At 36.2% G+C, this 20,272-nt stretch overlaps 1 protein-coding gene across 1 annotated transcript in view; it reads right to left on the bottom strand.

Annotated features, from left to right (window-relative positions):
* SEC62 (SEC62 preprotein translocation factor) overlaps positions 1-18,321 on the bottom strand; it is a 29,083-nt gene extending 10,762 nt beyond the window's left edge. Inside the window, exons 1-5 of the mRNA XM_090273664.1 lie at positions 18,013-18,321; positions 9,117-9,225; positions 8,021-8,126; positions 1,759-1,963; positions 1,521-1,613 (exon numbers count right to left, since the gene is read on the bottom strand). Coding sequence (XP_090129790.1) covers positions 1,521-1,613; positions 1,759-1,963; positions 8,021-8,126; positions 9,117-9,225; positions 18,013-18,048 — 549 coding nt within the window. The 5' untranslated portion in view covers positions 18,049-18,321. The remainder of the gene's footprint in view (positions 1-1,520; positions 1,614-1,758; positions 1,964-8,020; positions 8,127-9,116; positions 9,226-18,012) is intronic.
* Positions 18,322-20,272: the final 1,951 nt, after the last annotated feature.

Below are 20,272 nucleotides of genomic sequence, written 5' to 3'. Positions count from 1 at the left end.
TTTAAAGACATTCCTCACCTTTGTAAGTTTGAAAGCATGCTTCTTTTCCCATCCTTCTACAGAATAAAATCTAGCTTTTTAGGAATGCAAGCACCCATGGTTTTGCTCAGACTACTTCCTTTGCCTAACAGATCTATCACGCCTTCCCAGTGCATGTAGCAATATGCCAGTCATCCTTAAAGGCTCAGCTCAAGTGTTCAGGATCTCCAGAATCCCCTTACCCTCTCCTGATTAAATTAACTATCCTTAATTGGTGTTCTCATATTGTAACACTTAAACACTGTACCATCTTTAAAACTTTGCATGTTTGCTAGCCTATAAGAGCTTCTAAGAAGAGAATTTTATCTTACTAATCATGCTGTTCCTAGCACCTATAAAAATGTCTTGGCATATAACTGATGCTTCATGTCTAAAACTGAAGGTATTTGAGCTTTCATGTTGGGTCTTCAATTATGTGATTCTTAAGTATGGGTTCACATCAGAATCACCCTGGGACACGTTATACAACAAACACACACACACACACACACACATGACGCTCTCATGCAAGTGTACCTAGAATGAGCCAAGGGCATATGTTTTCCGAAAAGTTTTCCTAGAATTTCAAACTCATAGCTCCCAGAATCATACTTTATACACTTGTTTACTACTTTTGTATTAGGTATAGAAAGAAGAAATATATCTTGAAATTCACAACAATTCAATGGCCAGTATACAACTAATGCTTTTGTACTGGTTTGATGACTAAATTAAACAGTCTTCATGAAAGGTTATTACCACACAAATGTCCCATTTAAAAAAAAGACTATCTCCTTGAGGAAAGCATCAAGTAATGTTGAAAATCTTAGCCCCTCAAGTAGTGCGTCTGATTATAAGAGGCAAAACCAAGTAGGCATCCCTCATTAACCGTTCTGCCATTCTGCTCATTTTTCTTTTCTAGTAATGGATTTTGGCTGGGCAAATGACTGCCCAGTATAAAAAGCACATTTCTAAGATTTTACTGTAGGTAGGCATGACCATGTGACTAGTTTCTGGAGAATGGAATCCAAACAGATGTGAAACTGCCAGCTTCCTGAAGAGAAGGCTTGTCCCTCATTTTCCTTCACTCCTTTGGATGCAGATAACAAGGTTGGCAGTCACTTTGGACCATTAGTAATAATGGTAATCTTTACTACTAATTCCCTCACACTCGAGGGAGCGCACAGATGTACCATGGAGCTGCCATTACCTGTAGTGCTTACCCTTCAGATTTCATTGCTGACAGAGAAATAAGCACCTATTTTGTTTTAAGCCATTTTTATTTCAGGTTTCCTCTCACTCATACACAGCTGAGCCTAATTCTGACTGATTTTTCACAAAATTAAAAAATCTAAATTATAGAAATTACTGATTTTAAAAATATAATAGATTTTATATAGACATGGTTAGAGTGATCTAAATTGTTTTCTTAGTGAAGGCAACTCAGATAATTCTAAAAACTCCAATGGAAAACTGGATTTCTACCTATCAGCTACTCTTACCTCATTTCCATCCAGAAAAACTTGATCATCATGTGGTTCAAGTTTAAATTTTTTCTTAGTTTCCTTCTTTTTGGGAGTTCCTGGCATTTCCTCCTATTAGAACACAAGTTTAATAGAAGAAAAAACACATGCAAAACGCACTATAACATTCAAACAGTCAAAATTTTTAGTCTTTTAGACACAAAAATCAAAATTCTCAAATGACTTTTAATTTTTACTTAATCTAAGTTGAAATCACCTTTTTGGATTCTTCTTTTTCACCATCTTTTTTTTTTTCTTTTTCCTTTTTGGTCTTTTCATCCTTCAGATTTTCTTTCTTGCTCTTTTTATCTTCTTCTTTTACATTTTCAGCTTTTCCTTTTTCTTTTTCTTTTTTTATGTCTTTATCATACTTCATTTTCATTACTTTTAGTGCCCGGTGAAAAAACTGTTTCTTTAAAAGCCTTTAGAAAAAAAGGTATGACAATTAGAAGATATAAACTAAAAAGCAAAAATATCGAACAAGCCCTGAATGAAACAAGCAAGGAAAGATACCCCTTGGCAACTCATAAGAGAAATTATAATTAGTAAACCCATGGGAGGGGGGGAAATCAACCCCACTTCTAATCAAAAGAACTGTACAGCCAATGTGATTTTATAAAAGTTGTCAACCTAACTTTCACTTTTTAAACTACATAATTTAGATATGAGATTATAGGTGTGAAATTATCCTTATGAAACTTTTCTCTATGTTCATTAACAGTAATCAAGACTCTGCTTTCTTTAATGTTAAGTCTCAAATTCAAGAGCACACATAAGGGTTCAATGAATATAAGTTTAAGAAATGTTAACAGATTTAAAATACATCCGTGATTTGACTGATTCAGATAGTGTCTTGTGCTATCTTTTTCTGTCGTTGTTGGTTTGTTTGTTTTTTTCCTCCATGTACTTCACTATTCAGCCTGTAATTATAATTAAATATGCTAAGGTGAGATTTCTGGACTCTAAATAAACAACTTTCACAGTAACAAACTGAAAACTGTACAATATATTTGGCAAAACAACTACGTACTCTTTGTTTCACTAATTTCTCTCATGACATTGTTCTTCTCTCATTTTAGCAGTTATTTTTTACATTCCTACCTCAGGGTGTTTACACTGACTGTCCCCTATACCTGGAATGCTCTTCCCCCAAATAAGCATGTCCTTTTGGTTCACTACCTCACTTTCTTCAAGACTTACCTTCTCACCTAGGCCTACCCTATTGAAAATTATAACCACCCCCATCCTTCCTCCTATTTCCTGTTATCCTACCCATATTTATCTTCTAATTTTGTTATACAACTTATGTCATGCCTATTTGCCCTTACGAGATCCCTGCTTTATTCATTTCTCTTACCTGATGAGTTTAGAAGCTCAGCTGACACAAAATTAAATCAGTCTTGGTGGTAGTTACTAACCTCATAATCCTACTAAAAAACTGGTTGCCCTTACATCTGTTACCTAAAAGTCATCTTTAAAAATCTTTTGTTCCAGTTTCAGAGTTCCTCATTTGTGCCTTCATCTCTGCCTGATAGAGTAGAATCACCAAAACAGAACTCACTTGCACTATCTGTGTCTGTTAATGGTGATTATCCACCTTCTACCTCCATGGTGCCTGCTCAAGCACATCATATCACTTGGTAACCAGAAGCCTCCCTCCTGCCCAATGGCCACTTATTTCTGGTCATTATGTTGTGCCCTCTGGAGCACCTGTGTTTTTACCTGCTAGGCTGGGCTTCTTTCTACTGGCCGGTTAGTACCCCAATGAACATCTCCACAAAGATAACTTCTAGGTCTCCCCACCTGGCCTTCTACTTGTTCAGAAGATCTAGATAGCAAATCATTGTCCAACTGTTGAAATGCCCCCAAAGGCTTCACCATTAATATCTGTTATACATATACATATGTATGTAAACAAACAAAAAAACTGAATTGAGCCCCCTAATAATTAATTACGTATGAGTAGAAAATGAGACTTGAGTAGTGGTGGGTATATGAAGGGGTATTTTATTTATTTTTATTATTTTTTAAGCAGGTTTTTAAAAAATTCTCACCTATATTGATTGATTTTAGAGGAAGGGATGGAGGGGTGGAGGAGAGAGGGAGAGAGAAGAGAAAAACACCAACTGGTTGCCCCGGAAATCCGAGGAATTGAACCTGCAACCTTCCAGTGTACAGGATAATGCTCCAACCAATTGAGCTGTTCAGTAAGGACTAAAGGGGAATTTTAAATTTTGACTCTACTTCAGAATTTCTTATAAAAATTTATAATGAACATATTCTAATTTTGTTTACTCTTGCACTTATGTGATTTCCAGATTTTCTATCAGGAACATTTATTACCACTTAATATGACAACAAAAATATCCTAGTAATTGTATATTAATTGCAAACCAGCATTTTGTATCACAGTTCATATTATGGACCTCCACATATGAAGAGTATATGTATACAAACATAGGTAGAGTACATATTCTCAAATGGTAATGTGGTTATATATGTGACAACATTAGTAATTTGGATTTTCTTCTCTATCATTTTAAGAGTGGGAAAAATTGTTCTTAATAAATAAATAACTTCAAAAATAAAACACGGGCCCTGCTAGGTGCCTCAGATGGTTGGAGCGTCATCCCATAGACTATAAAGGTTGCAGGTTCTATTCCCAGTCGAAGCATGTGCAGGAGGCAACCAATTGATGTTTCTTTCTAATGTCAATATTTCTCTCTCTACCTTCCTCTCTCATTAAAAAAAAAAAAAAAAAATCAGTGAACATATCCTCAGGAGAGAATTAAAAAAAAAAATTTAAATTATAGAACTGTAAGAGGAAAAATAACCTTTTCCTTGGTGAGCAGACATAGAAGAGCACAGAACCAGTAGGAAAATCAGCTTCTGTCACCCCTCCTGCACAGTTTCCCAACTCCCATGAAAGAAAAGTAGACTAAACCAATCAAATTCATGTTGAAAAGTTTACATTCAGATAGATGGATTCAAATACCACTTAACTAGCTGTGTAGGGTTGGGTAAGCTACTTAATTTTAGTTTATTTATAAAATGTGGTATCTATCTCATAGGGATTTCTAGGACTAAATGAGAAGCATAGATTGTTTAGCACAGTCCCTGACATATATGCACTCAATGTTAGCTATTACTGCTATAACAAAATCTTAAATTTAATAGTATGGAACACACATACACAAACACATTTGGTTTCACTAATTATAGCATCATTCCATTCCCTAATAAGTATTAGTAGCAGTAATAAGTAGAATCCCTGACTTATTCCTTGATAGGTCTTCAGAGAATGTCTACTTTAACTCACTCTATGCTTTAAAAGTGAGATGACACTATTATAATATCAGTGCCTCCAATAATTAAGCTTTAAATACACCATATAGTACAAATCACACAAAGGTCTCTGACATCTTCACAGTACTATTCATAATTTCCTATCTTAGTATGTTGTGTGCCCTTTGCCAGAATCAAATGTCCTTTCTTCTACTGTTTGCTGGGAAATCACCTATTTATATTTGAAAATTTGAAAAGACACATTTTTCTTGTGAAGCCATTTTTAAAGCTTCTCCATCTCTGTCTTCCTTGCAGAAAATACTGCATTGTAATAGTCCTGAATCTTCTTTAACAGACTAGAATAGATGCTTTGAAGGCACGAACCAAGTCACAGTTATCTTTGTATTTCTGGGGCTTAGCCTATAATATTTGTCGAATAAACAAATGGATTAAAAGAAGCAAGTTATTAAATTGCTTTCCTCACCTCTTAATTTTTTTTCAGGTTTAACAAACATTTATTGATGCCAGATATGTGTTTAGAACTTGCACTAATGTGACAATGGTGAGGTTCCATTAAATGCCCACATTGTGCTGTGGAGTTACAATAAAGTATAAAACAGTCCTTCACCTGCCAAGAAATTTAAAACACTAACACGTGCAACAATTCTAAAATAATTAAGGGCACAACTATATGAAACCAGCTTTATAAATTCTGTACAACTTTAGATACAAGGATTAATGTGGGCTGGAGGACCTGAGGAACACCACATGGTACAGATAGATGGAACTTGAGAGATAACGTGTATTGAAAAGCAGTAAGGATAGAGGGAGAACCGTTTGGGAAAAGCGGCAGGTTATGATCAAGTAAAGACCAGAAAGGAGAATGAGTGTGGGATATGAATAGGAGTTGGAAAGACATTATTGGCCCACATGTGTGTGGGTTGGCGATACAAAGTCCTTGGGAGAGTTGAGATGGTGTTAGATTAAAAGCTGAGGAGTTTGTACTTTAAACAGGCCATAAAGAGGCATTAAAGCATTAGGTTAAATTTATTTCATGTATTATCCTATACTTTCTTTCTTTTTTCCTCAGACTCCCTTAAGCCCACTAGGCAGCTTCAGAAAATGAGACTTGGAAGTGTCCTTTTGAATTTTTGTCTACAGCCAAGCAGGAACCCTTGAGGGACAGCTATCACGAGGTCTCCATGGCTGTTTTAGAAGTGGCTTTGAAGAATCTAGGTGGTTATGTTTCCCTATTTGAGTGCAGAAAGGACACACCGTGGCATGAATGGAAATCATGTATACAATGACACTGAGTGTATCTCTAGGACATTCTCTGTACTCAGGTCTTTTGGGTTTTTCATTTAACAAGGTGCCAAGGCTCCTAAAAGGCCAAGAAATGTGGATTAATGCTGGCTGTTCTCCTCAGAGATTTGGGCTTACAGATTTAATATTCAAACTGTACTGTTTCTCTGCTATCTGAAAGTACAGTGTTTCTATGAAAACTTTTGTAAGCTGAAAGGGCAAATAATGAAGAGGATCATTCCCCACTCCTTGAAAATTCACTTTATGTCACTTCACTTTCACAAAAGACTTGCATTAGTACTTGTTTTTGTTAACCTAAGGAAATCTGAAGAGGATTTTCGCTTTTACAAATAAAGCTCTTACCATACTAATGTAGGTTTTTCACAAATTTTTAGAAAGCAAGATTATACTTGCATTGACAGGTGAATCCTTCATCTTAATTTTTGCTTCATTAAACACATCATTTTGTTGGAGGCGTTAATATAGTGTGCAGTGGTTAAGAGCATGGACTACGGAGCCAGGCTGTTGGATTTAGAATTCTGGCTCTCACACTTACTAGCTGTGACTTTGGGTAACTTGCCTAACATTCTGTTTTTGCATTTATTGCATCTCTTAATTTTTATATATAAACAATAAAATTAATTTGAGGCAAGGCAGGAAAATTAGCATTTTGGAGTTCTAAACACACAAATGGCTGTAAAGAAAAAAACCAACTACACTATTGTTAGCTTATCCCTGCCTCAACAATGAAATTTTCATTGTTTCTAAAAGGTCCATTAGTGACTCTAGTTTTTGACACCTACAAATTTTAAGAAATTTAAAATAATTCTTTATAGTTTCAGAAACAAGGTTTTTGAATAGTGGTTTTTAAAAGAGGCCTCATGTGGCTGATATTTTAAATGCCATTAAACAATATATTAGTAAGCAAGTAAATATGTGTACCTCCCTACTAAACATAAAATCTAAAATGTCAAATTTCCACCTATTATAAACTATCGTGTCACAAACACAAAATATGACTTATCAACAGCTTAATAAATATGATAAATTTTCTTGTTTATGACTTTAGAGAGAGAGAAAAACATCAATTTGTTGTTCCACTTTTTTATGCATTCATTGGCTGATCCTTGCATGTGATGACCAGGGATTGAACCCACAACCTTGGTGTTTGGGATTGACGCTCCAACCAACAGAGCTACCCACCCAGGGCCTAATATGCTTATTTAAAACAAGGGAAAAAAATGAAAAGAAAAACCAGCATACTTATTTCCAAGAGTAAAGTGATTTTTGTATACCACTCACCATCAAAAGATTTTTCCCCAAAGGAGAAATACTTATTATGAAAAACATGACTACGTTAATGAATTGTTTATTCTTCATCTTATAATCAAGAAAAGGTATATGTTATAGCTGCCTTGATCTCACAAGGAATACATTAGCAATCACTAAACAAAATAGGGAAGGGTTCTGACTATTAGCTCAGTGTGTAGGCTCTAAAAGAACAAACACACAAAAAACCAGAACAACACATCTATTAGAAATTCCTGACAAAGTTCTGGAAAAGACTCCTCAACCACTTGCTCTAGAAAAGAAAGACTTTGTTATTCACTGTAGGCACTAGTATATGATTTTTATTGCTGACCCTTCAGTTTAGTTAGACTGGCAAATGTACAAATGTTAATAGAACACAAATAAAAATTATAAAAATACGATAATCTTAACACCAAATAAATGTATTTCTAGAGGTACTAAAGAAATCCAATATGCATGTAAAAGCTGTTTGAGGTATGTTACAATATCACTATGTTTAATGATGAAAATGGATAAGAAGCTTCAGAACTATGGAGAATATTACTAAATTTGGTTATCCTTCACTAAGAAATAAACACTACCTGTTGCAGTAGTCAACCACAGACTCCCTTGTTGTAAATAAAGCTTCCTCTCCTTTCTTGGCCTTTGCCCACTTTGAATCCAAAAGGCAATCCACTGCTTTTGAAGCTAAAGAAGAAATTTGTTATTTTAAATTTAGTATACATAGAAATGTATTTCTATCTAAGTAATTTTTCATAAGGCAAATTTCAACCTTCTGGCATCAGAAAATAAAACCAAGTTCAACAGAAAATTTAAGTCTGACATGACCATGATAAACATTTCTTTAAAACCTTAATTTGTGAATCATATCAATAAGCATCTTTTTAAAGTAATGCTGGGAAATAAATGACATTCAACAATATTAACTAAGGCAAGATAAATTAATGGGGAAATGTTTTTAAAAAATTCAAAATAAATGTAAATATCACTCATCAAATAATCACCACTAAATATAGGATAAGTAAACCAAAAATCTTCTTATCCCACAGTAACATAAATTGTCATCATGCTTTACTGTAACCCACTGAGGAATAAACTCTGAACAATCTACTACTGTCACTAGAAGAAACTAAATATATTAGTTCTGAAGCAAATAGCATGTCTATTTTTCTAAACTCTTAATGAATATCAAAATCATTAATCATAATGGCAACTCAATCTTAATGGATCAAAGAGGTGAACTCAACAGCTACTTATAAACTATGGGGCTATTCCAAATGATATTAGCTTATAATGAGGGTGCTTGGATTATGTGAAGATCCAGAGCTCCTAAATTGGTTCCAACAGACCTGCTTCACATGTAATTCTATTCCAGAGTTTTTTACAAAAGGATTACCTTTAAGCATATATACTGTCTGAACAAAAGGTAGTATTAATACCGAAAATAAATTCTATTTAAAAAATTTCCAATAAATGTTATTATGAAGTACTTCCTTTTATCTTTTTACAACTGATAGTCTCAATTATAAAAAGAAAAGGATCATCAATTGTCATATGCTTATCACCCAACTTCACTAATCACACTTGGAAAAACACTTTTGAAACATCTACATATCCCAAATGTAGGTATCTTCATAAGATATGTACACTAATATAATTTTACTTATGTAATCCTACCAATAAAATAATCAACCCGATGACCCATCATATTGGTGGACTTTGTTGGACAATTGAATCGAAGATACTTGGCTACAGCCTTCTCTTCTTTGGATGGTTCACCAACTTCCTGCAAAGTAAAAAATATATATATTAATTTAATGTAATCATTTAGTTGAGAAATTCAGTACTAAAGAATAATTTACAGATCTGTTCTGCAAATCTTTTTAAGTGGAGCATAGTCCTTTCTTTCACACTTTCTCTGGAGTAGACCTGGTAATGTATACAAAAGACAGGATGAAGAATTTTTAAGATTACACGTCTTTCAAATACAATACATGTTGATAGAGTTAAAAACTGTCTGTCTCTTGGCCTCAGCTACAAGACATTTATTTTGAGTTGTTTTTCCAGTATGGTAACTACACTGCACTGGTTTACCTTCTTCACCCTTGCCTGGTCTCTTTTTACAAGCCACAGAGCAATAACTCAAAAGATTAAGCAGCTGCTAACAGTGAGTGCCCGAATGTCAAAGGAAGTAGAAATAGATTAACTAATGTTAGATGTCCCAGTGTGGTAGCCATAAGAACTATTTCAGTTCTGAGATGCTGAAGATTTGTATTCCCTTCCTTTTCCCCTGTGGTTGCAAATCCTAGATACTGTCTGGGACTGCTTTCTCACCTTGTCTTTCTTTTTTTTCCCTTATAAGAGTAAAGTGAAAATAAAATGCGACAGATAAATTATGCTGTTTTTAAAGAACTGTTTATGAAAGTGCACAAAGAGTTTTAGAAAGCCTACTTTAATCCTTCCCCCTCTTTTCTTTCTTCCATTTCTTTCTCTAAACTTTCTATTACTTTCTTCATTGTTTATCATTCCCCATCTTCATTTTATTTCCTTACATTCTGAACTACTTCTTTAACTTGATAATTCCTCCTGTGTACTTATTCTCCCCATCCATATACTAAAGAAAATGAAGGCAGTCTACATCTGTATCTTATATATATTTACTTTAGAAGTTGTGTTATTGCTGTAAGCTGTGGAAGTAAAAGTACTGTCTTTAACTGTATGTTTAAGCATGATACATAGAGAACACAAACAATATTTATAGCAATATATAATCTAAATGTGCCTAATTTCAGGAAAGTCTGTTTCTAAATGAATAAAGAGCCAAATAACAGTAAAGAATTATTTGTCAAGAATCTAGGATGGCGAGAACAATGTTAAAGACAGCTATGTTTCAGGCATTTTACTAGCACGCAACAGGAAAAAAAAACTACCTAGGCCATCTGTTTTTCAGTCCGTTTTCCCACAAATTTCACATAAAGCTGAATTCAGCTACATTTGATGAGACTCAGGAACAATTAAGAACCAAGGTTTAAGCTTTAATTTTATCCTGAAAAGGCATAATTTGTTAGATGAAGTAAAAGCCTGTGCTTTGGTTGTTGAGTCACCTGGCAGCTACTTCTCATATTTCTTCCTTTGCATTTAGGAACTATCCCACTTCCAGTAGCCCAACTGACAATATATGATTCTTATACTGTAGTTATTTGTGTCAATAAAAATTAAAAGCCCAAATCATTCATTACAAATAAAGACTATAGTAAAAACAAAATATTTATATGAATACAAAACCTTTAGCTTTATATATTAAAATATCTATCACAAAAAAATAAAATCTCAAAATATTTCAAATTCAAAATCTAACACTTCAAGCTCACTAACATCTACAAGGTTGATAACAATTTAATTTGGAATCTAGTCGTAAAATATTTCTGATGTGCTAAGAGGTTAAAATTATGTATTTTAATTTTTGAAATCACACTAAAATATACTAATGTTAGTTTCATTTGTTAAATAATAGTACTTAATTATGCTTGTGTAATATACTGAATTTCCAGAAGCCTCATCTATTAGTAAATAATACCCTATATACCAATATTTGTGATATAGCCAAAAAGGTAATACTATAGTTTAAAATAATGAGATACTAAAATTGGCTTATAGAAACAGAATATTTTACCATTATACCCATATATGTTCATCTTCCCCTTCATTTGATATATCTGTTTCAATTTAAAGGTTCATCTAGTTAACTGATAACTTGTTACTGGGATATGCTTGATTAAATCTGATTGTGGGTAAGAAGTCTCAATAAACATAAATCATTCAAATACATACTTACTGAGTTTTTATCCTCTATCTTTGGATGCTACAGGTAATACCAGAATCTATAAGGCATGATACCTATACTTTGTTAAAACTATCCAAAACAACAATTGATATTTTCCAAAAGGAGTGGCAGAAAAAAAATATTTTAGGAGTAGGATGATCAATGTGGATGAGAGTAGCTAAGACAGACCTCTTCGTAGAGGGAGTTGCATTTTGAAAGAAGTTTTGGGGTAAGCTGAATGGACAGTATAAACATTATGGCTGAGAATGAATGCAGAATTTGGCTCCAGTAGACACAAGTTAGGAAGCATTGTGAGGTTAAGAATGTGTAAGCAGAATAAGTCTAAAGAGTCTGAGAAATTTCAACTTTGCTCTGTAAGTAGCAGAAAGACCATTAGTAGTTTTTGAACAGAACGTCATTAATTAGAAAAAAAATGACTTAAGACACATTATTCTGGTGCCCCTGTGTGTAATGCATTGGAAAAAAATGCAAAAGGCAGGACAACTAGTTAGTATTCAAGTAAAACGTGATTAGGAAGGGAAGGATTACTGATATCTGAACCATTTCAAATGTAGAACAGATAGAACTCAATGATAAAGGATGAATAAGATGGCTGAGGAAAATATGTCGAACCTCTAATTTGACCAATTGAAAGAATAGCTTTTCAATGTCAGAAATTTGGGAGGAAGGTGATTCTGGGTGGGGAAACAATCAACAACTTTAGGCATGACAAGTCTATATTCTTGCTAACAAACAATTTACTGAACACAGGCATAATGCATTAATCTACTGATTGTTGATAGAGGCATGACATGTAAAATCTGATATTAAGATTCACAGGAACCTGAAAAGTACATTCTATTATTATACAATAAGGAATCTAACACCACATGAATTCACAATAATTTTAAACCTCATTTTAACAATTACTTCAGGTTCACCAAACTCACTTCTAAACTGCAAAATAGACTCAAGTACAGTTGACCCTTGAACAATGATGGAGTTAGGGGAGCTGACCCCGCTCAGTTGAAAATCTGTGTATAACTTTTGACTACACCAAAACTTTACAGATGTCTCCCATGGTATTCACACAGGATTGATCCAGGACCCCCAACAGATACCAAATCTTTGGATACTCAAGTGTCATACATAAAATGGCATAGATCAATAAATGCATATAGTCAAAACTGGCTGAATCCACAGATGTGAAACCCAGGGATACCAAGGGCAACTTATATTTATTGAAAAAAATTCACATATAAATGGACCCGCACAACTCAAATCCATATAGTTGAAGGGTCAACTGTCATCTATCTTCATTCCTTTCACCTCCTGATAAAAACACTACTGAGCAACAATGAACAAAATAGACCTAGAAAACATGGAATTAGATAATCTCTCCCAACCAGACATGGTTACTTATCCATTGATACTTTTTAAGTTATCAGTATCTTCCCTTGAAATTGTAACTAGAAAAGTAGTGAATTCTATCAAGATACTGGTGTAAGAGAACCCTCCCTTGATCCTTGAAATTCAAATCCTAAAAAAGTTTCTAAATGACTAAAGAGCCAAATAACAGTAAAGAATTACTTTGTGAAATATCATCAAATAAATATTAATTAAACCACATAAAAGTTATATAAACTGTAGACTGTCTTTAATGAAAAGTATAGAGCTTGTGCATCTGCTAGGATTTTGAAGCCACAAAGAAAGATTGCTACAGAAGAGTACCTAGAGAACAGGACCATGGGAACATGACCTTGGGAAGTGGGTAATACAGAAGTTCCTGCCCTGGAGTCTTCATTCTCACTGCTCCCCTGCTGCAGCCTGAGGAGGATAAAGCAGTCTTAACCTCGTCCTTTTTATATATTAGATGACAGTACCTCCTCTCTTTTGTTCCCTTTTGATGTGAACAAATCTTCAGAATATTTTCATAACTTTTCTAGAAAACTTCTAACATAAAATGAAGGCCTTTTGGGAATAGCATGACCCACTAATCAAGAGAAAGCAGCTCATCAGCCCTCAAATGAAAAGAACTTTATATAGCTCAGTGAACAAGCTCAAAAATCTTAGAACGAGGAAGTAAAGTACCAATGTCCTGAGGCTGGTCTGCCATCTTTGCATCCAAATACCAAGATGCTAGCTGCCACAACTCACAATCCAAAATTATATAAATTGAAAGTTTGGTTAGAACCCTCTTGTGTTATTTAACAAATACTATTTTTACTTTAGAATACATCAACACTCAAATACTATAGTAAAATAGAAATTACCATTTCTAACTATATACATTTTCAAGCCAGTACTTAAGATAATCTTTTTAACAAGAAAAATTAAGATTGAGTCAACAAGCCACAGCCTTACAAAATTTTTGATTTAGAAGAATTTAAAAAATTGCTATTCAACAGATATAAATGTAGTTGATTTGTTGAGTGAATTCAGCAGAAAAAGAAAAAAAGGTTAGTTCACAAAATGAATTTGTATCTCATACAAGCAGTGAAAAAATATCGGTGAAAATGCAGGTAAGGGTTAATAGAATAAAATCTGAAAGCTAGAGGGGACCTAAGATAAATCATTTGCTTAAAGTCACATAGCACATTACTAATAAAGTTTTACAAGTCTCTGTATCTTAACTCTGACAGTGCCCTTCTGTAATATCTCCTTGCTTCACTCCTATTGAAAGCCCTCCATTAAACTTCTGGGGGAAGTTTTCACTTAGGACCTGCTTCCTGCATTACTTCTTTCTTCAGAAGGTTGCAGAGAGTCAGATTGTATACAGTAGTCCCTCTCTATATTGTGGTTCGCTTATCGTGGAATTTTTAAAAATAATATATTTAATTATTGCGGATTTTTCGCTATATCGCAGGATTTTGTGGTACTGTATACGTATGTTGTTAAAAGTTATGTAGGTTTAAGAGTGTAGAATATGTTTAAGAACATAAGTAGTGTTTATAAAAGTGTGGAAAAGGTTAAGGGAGTGGGAAAGGTTAATAAGGGACTGGGAATGGTTTATAAGTGTGTGGGAAGGGTTTATAAAGCCTTAAAATATATATAAATACTAAAATAAATGCAAGGTTCCTACTTCGCGGATTTTCACCTATTGCGGGGGGGAAGGGATGAGGGGGTGGCAGTGTCTATAATAGTAATACCCGCAATCCTCAACTTATCGTGGGTATTACTGTTGTAGACAAGTAGGAACCTTACATTTATTCTACTCTTAAACCTACGTAACTTTGACAACATACGTATACTGTACTACAAAATCCCGCGATATAGAGAAAATCCGCGATAATTATAATACTTAAAAAAATCCCACGACAGTGAGGCCGTGATAAGTGAATCGCGATATAGAGAGGGACTACTGTACTGTAGTCCTGAACTTTCTCTTTTCTTTCCTTTTCTGAAACTAAGCATATTGGCCCATGATCTGTTAGAATTTTATTGCCAGGGGGACAGACGGGGGCAACAAAATTAACTGAGATGCAGATTATAATAGTGATGTTAGGAAGCTATTTAATGTTCTGAAACTCATCTAGATGCTTTCCATAAGCAGAGCACTAAATGGGATGATTCTTTCTTTAACAAAGACAAGTTGTGTTAAGTATGTTATACAATTTAATATTTCAGGATTAAAGAGTTTCAGAACAATTTATTTTTATTCTTATCAATGTTGAGGTGGAAAGAACATTCAACTGGGAATGAAAAGACTTGGTGTAAATCTGATTTTACTATCTTGATGAGTGACCCTGGGTCAAATCATATAACCTCACTGAACCTCAGTTTATCTGTAAAACGAGGGTGATGGTTTAGAACACTAAGTTTTATATCTAGTATTACTTTTTGATCAAGGTCCTAAAAGTAGCTTAAAGGACAATGGTGTGTAGGGGTGATGGTAGTGGGGTACTGAGGTGAAAGGGCTTTGGGTCCACCACTCTGCTTTTATGTAAGAACCACATTTGTGCAAAAGGATTCCAAACAAACCTTACTAACTGAAAATCTGTTTGAACTCTAAAATTTCATGATACTAGGATTCTAAATCAACCTTTCTAGGAAGCAGCACTTTGTTAACCTACATGCACTTACTGTATGTTCTTAAAACTCATATAATTGCATTTCTTGAATAACTTAAAATTATTTTCAAATGGTTCATTAATTTAGATTGAGATCACTTTCATTTGAGAATCTCAATCATTAAAATTTCCCAATATAATGTCAATGAATTTGTAGCTCACTTCTGGTTTTCAGTGACGAGTAAAGTGAGCCCAAAAAGGAAATGTGACAAAATAGTCCTATTTCTTCCAACTTTGATGGGAAAGCAGAATCTACATTATGCAACGCTAGAAAAAGCAAATGAATTAGTGACTTTTTAACACCCTGAACTTGTCTGTATCAATTGTTTTCCCGAAAGTACAAATTACAATTCAAGGTCACTAAATCTACTAAACATAAAAATCTTTCCTAAACTGAAAACATCAAGTAACAAACAGGGAAGTAGGTGGATATGACAAAACTTTTTGCCTAAAAGTCTTACAATAGAATCTTTTCTGTAACTTAAACTCTGAACTTCGCCATTACATTTGATCTTTTTGTCTAAAGTGATGCCAAATATTATAGTTTCTGGGTCCCTGGGAGAAATAAACAAGGAATTTCATAAGATATTGTATATTTAAATTAATTTGTCAAAGACTGTATAGTAGTACTCCCAGTAGCACCCCCAAGACCTTTACATTCTAGCACAGCTATGTAGAAAACTTAGAGGATGAAAAAAATAAAACTTAGTTTGATTTAGTAGTATGCCAAGCTGATTTTTAACAATGAGATCCTCACATACTTATCTGATCTTCAAATAAACAATAGTAAGTAAATAGCTATACTTTGTACTCACAACCTAAATGTTTATTTACTGAATAAGCAGTGGTTAATCTTTCTTCAGCATATCAGATTGCTTAACAAAAACCAAAACCAACCATCATAAATCTTTCACTCCTGGGGATGCAGAAAATAAAGGAGTTATATGCTAAACATTTTTAAATGTATTTTTTCACAACCCTATGAGGTTCCCCCGCCATTTTTTTTCAAGATAAATATTCCTTTTCACAGATTTGGTAATTGAGGTAAAAAGTTAAGTAACTTGCCCAAAGTTACACAGCTTATAGTTAGTAAAACTGGGGTACACACAGGCCAGTCAGGCTCAAGTTTTAGCTCCTAGCGCTACCATTACAACCTCTTAATTCACCTTTCTAGTGAATATAAAAATCACAATGGAAATACAGCAGCTATTCAAAAAGTGAATTAAGATCACCTTTACAACAATGTCAAATCATGGTTGAAATGGTAACAACAGTGTTTATTGAAGGGCATAGAATGTACCATATGTGTAAATATAAGGAGTCTAGAAAATACAAATTCGACAAATTCAATACAAATTCTAATAAGTCATATATTCATACCTGACCAATAACACTAAGTTCTGTAAGACTACCACAAGTACCATGAGCAATTTCTTCCCTAATAAACTTAACCCTTGGTTTTTATGACCTGTCTGAACTGGGGGGGAGGAGGGGGGTTTGTTTATGATCTCCTACTTCACCCCGTAAGGAACTACTTTCGTATTTCTGCCCAGCTCCCAAATTTCAAAGTTTTCAGGAGCATTGGAACTTGCCTGGCTCAAATCACCACTGGTGTAAGATTGTGTGTGTGTGTGTGTGTGTGTGTGTGTGTGTGTGTGTGTGTGTGTGTGTGTGTGTGTGTGTGTGTGTGTGTGTGTGTGTGTGTGTGTGTGTGTGTGTGTGTGTGTAATGGAGAAATAAAACATTAGACAGAAAAAGTCATTCTAAGCAATGAAGCAGTAAGGAACAGAAAGAAAATGAATGATAACATTAGTCGGTGATTGAAATATTAACAGTTCACAACAAACTATCAACTCAGGACGACAGGTGAAGGTTTCCAGGCACAGGAGCTGATGAGACTACGCACAAATCGAAGACGTTCGGTACATTTCATCCTCTTGGCGGAGAGCAAGGACGACGGTGGGAACCGCAGGGCTGAAACGCCCCGATGGCGCGCGTGTGGAACAAGGGAGCGATGTTTATGTAGGTTACGAGGATGACACACTGAGAGGTTTCTGGGCGCGACCGACGCGTCGCGGCAGCCACAGGGCTGTGTTTATTTACACTGTGCCGGCTGAAAGGACGCCGGCGAGCTGCAGCTGGACTGAGCTAATACCATGGAGGAGAAAGGGGGGTGCACGCCACCGAACATCTGGATAGGCAGACGGCTGCCGGGCCCCCGGGTGGCGGACCAAACCCACATCGCTCCCCTTTCCACGGCCCTTCGGTCTGCGCACAAAGGACGGGCTGCTTGGGGTCAGCTCTCCGCCCGCTTCTACCCTAATTCCCGTGGCTTTAATTTCGAGGTCGCTACGGCGAGATGATGGGGTGGAGAGGGATGGAGAGGAGCCCAGGAAGGGGACTGACTTCCCGGCGCGGCCACCGGAACCCTGGGCTGCCCGTTCCCAGCGCGGCGCCTTCTGCTTTCCACTGCTGTCCCAGCACCTCAGCCTTGGTCTCCGCCGTCGCCAACATCGCCTTGCCTCAGGCCCCTCACAACAACGCAGCACGCAGCCAGGCGACAGAACCTCCCCGTCCCCCACCTCGCTGTCCCTTTCGCTCGCCCTTCCAGGGGGCTTCCCCCCCTTCTTGCACTTCCGAGCGCCCCGAAGCCCCCTACCCCAAGACTCGGCTTGGCTACCTGAATCCGCTTCTTGTGTCGCCTGCGTTCCGCCATGTTCGCCGCTCCGCCCGGTTCCCTCTGACGTGGAGCGAGGAGGGGACGGTGGAAGCCTCGCGAGAGCGCTCCGCGGGGGCCGTTATGTAACCTGTGGGCTGGCGGCTGGGGGCTGGCGAGGGTGGAGGCCGGCGGGGAGCCTGGAACCCCGAGGCCCCGCGGGCCTGGGCGGCGCCTTCTTCTTTTGCCCTGGTTCCTTTTGCTGCGGAAGCTGGAGATCGCTGGGATCAGAAGGAAGTTGAGAGGTGGACTAGGGAGCCGGAGAGCTGGAAAGAGTCCTTGGCTGTCAAACCTGACTGAGCAGCTGAATCACCTGGGAAGCCATGAAATACAGATTCCTGGGCCCCACCCCCTGGGAGTCAGTACGTCTGGCTGAGCGTTTCACAGCGATTTACTGAGACTGACCTTCCCAACGAGCCCTGCCCCACACATCCCCACGAGTCAATCCTCCTACCTCCATTTTAAAGATGGGAAAACCAAGACAGCTGCGACGCAGCGAGGTCAACTGATTTATCTAAGGCTCCACAATTCGTAGATGGTGGAGCGGAGACCTCAGTCAATTATCTTTCGCCGTACAATATACGGGGTTGTTGGGCTCATCTAAAACAAACTTCGGGTTCTCCATTCTATTCTCCATGTTGCTTCTTCAAACTCACCTTTAGAATCCAAGAGTCTGAGAGAACCTAGGGAAGTACAAGCAACTTGTAAGATGAGTAGGAAAAAAGATGCCAAGAAGACTGCGGGTACTTCACGTCTGGTGAATTACTATGATGAATATTGTTAGAGACCCTTAAACCAAAGGGAATGGGCTTCAATTGCTAGTAAGTGTTTAGAAATTCCCATAACTTCATGGAAATTTTAAGGCCTTTTTAATTGTAGAAAATTGGGAAAATGTAGACAAGGAAGATAAAGAAAATAAAAACCTCTAATTCTACTGCCCAGAGATATCATTTTAATTTATTTTCTTTTAGTATTTATTCATACTTTGTGTATTTTTATATTTATATATTTTCCCTTTCCCCCATATTGAGATCATGCTGTATGTGTAATAGCATAGCTTTTTTTCCAGTTAATGTTATATTGCAAACATTTATTATATCATTAAAAATTCTTCAAGTTTCCCATATTAAATATGTAACCTAATAAAAATTAAGTGTGTGACTAAGACAAATAGCGGCATCTTTTTACAAAGAAAGGTAGCTAAAGCTCTTTTTATTGACTATGCAATGCTGCACTTGGGACCAGATCAGCAAGTCATTTAGTTCCCTTCCCCTGTATAATCTACAATAAGGGTGTGTGTGGTCAGGGAGCAGGAGAAAAAGTAATGATTCTTACCCATTATCCCAAAACTACCTTCAGTCCCTCTTCCCATTCAAAATGATGGATCTGCTTTGTACCATTTTATTTGGCAAACACTGAATTCTTTTCATAGGAGAGCTGGTTTATAAGTGAAAAGATTGTATTTAATAGATATTAAAAACCTACTAGAGGCAAAATGCTAGGCTAGATTATGAAGGGGAACAAACATCCTTTGTGGACAATGGCTCCCTCTCTAGCTATTGCTCTACCACCTTTTTCTTCAGAAGAGCTTTAACTTACTACCCCCTTGTTCTCACTGACATTTACTTCTCAGACTACAACAATTCGGTTTCTACCCCCACCATCCATTAATAATTTCCATCAAATCCAATAGCTTCTTTTCAACCAGCATCTTACCAAGCATTTGATAATATTGACCATTCACTTCTTGACTTATTCTTCCTTGGCATTTATGATATCCAGTTCTGCCTGCTGATTTTTTTGGCTCCTCTATCTTTACACAGGTCTTATTTGTTCCTGACCACCATGCTTCCATGCCCAGCTTCTTCTCTGTTCTCTATGCATTCTGGGAATTCTCATTCATGCTTACAGCTTAAGGTAATTTCCAATTACTGCAAAAATGTTTATTTCCAGCTGTGTTCTGGGTAGCTCTTAAATGTCCAACTAGACATCACCATTTCTCTCACAAAAGCTATCCCTTTTACTTTTTTTAAAACTTTAATAACTGCATCATTGTTCACTCAGTTACTCATGATTAGAAACCTTGGAAGTATCTCAACAATGCCCCTCTGTTAACGAGTCACCAATCCTATTGATTCTACAACTAAGATGTTTGGTATTCTTCCCCTTCCTCATCATTTCTACTGCCATTGCTTTGATCAAGTCTTTATCATTACCTACCTGA

Source organism: Furipterus horrens, unplaced genomic scaffold (genome assembly GCF_987537825.1).
Source record: "Furipterus horrens unplaced genomic scaffold, mFurHor1.1.pri manual_scaffold_1, whole genome shotgun sequence".
NCBI lineage: Eukaryota > Metazoa > Chordata > Mammalia > Chiroptera > Furipteridae > Furipterus > Furipterus horrens.
Note: the sequence above shows the minus strand (reverse complement) of the source record. Positions and strands in the feature narration are given on the sequence as shown.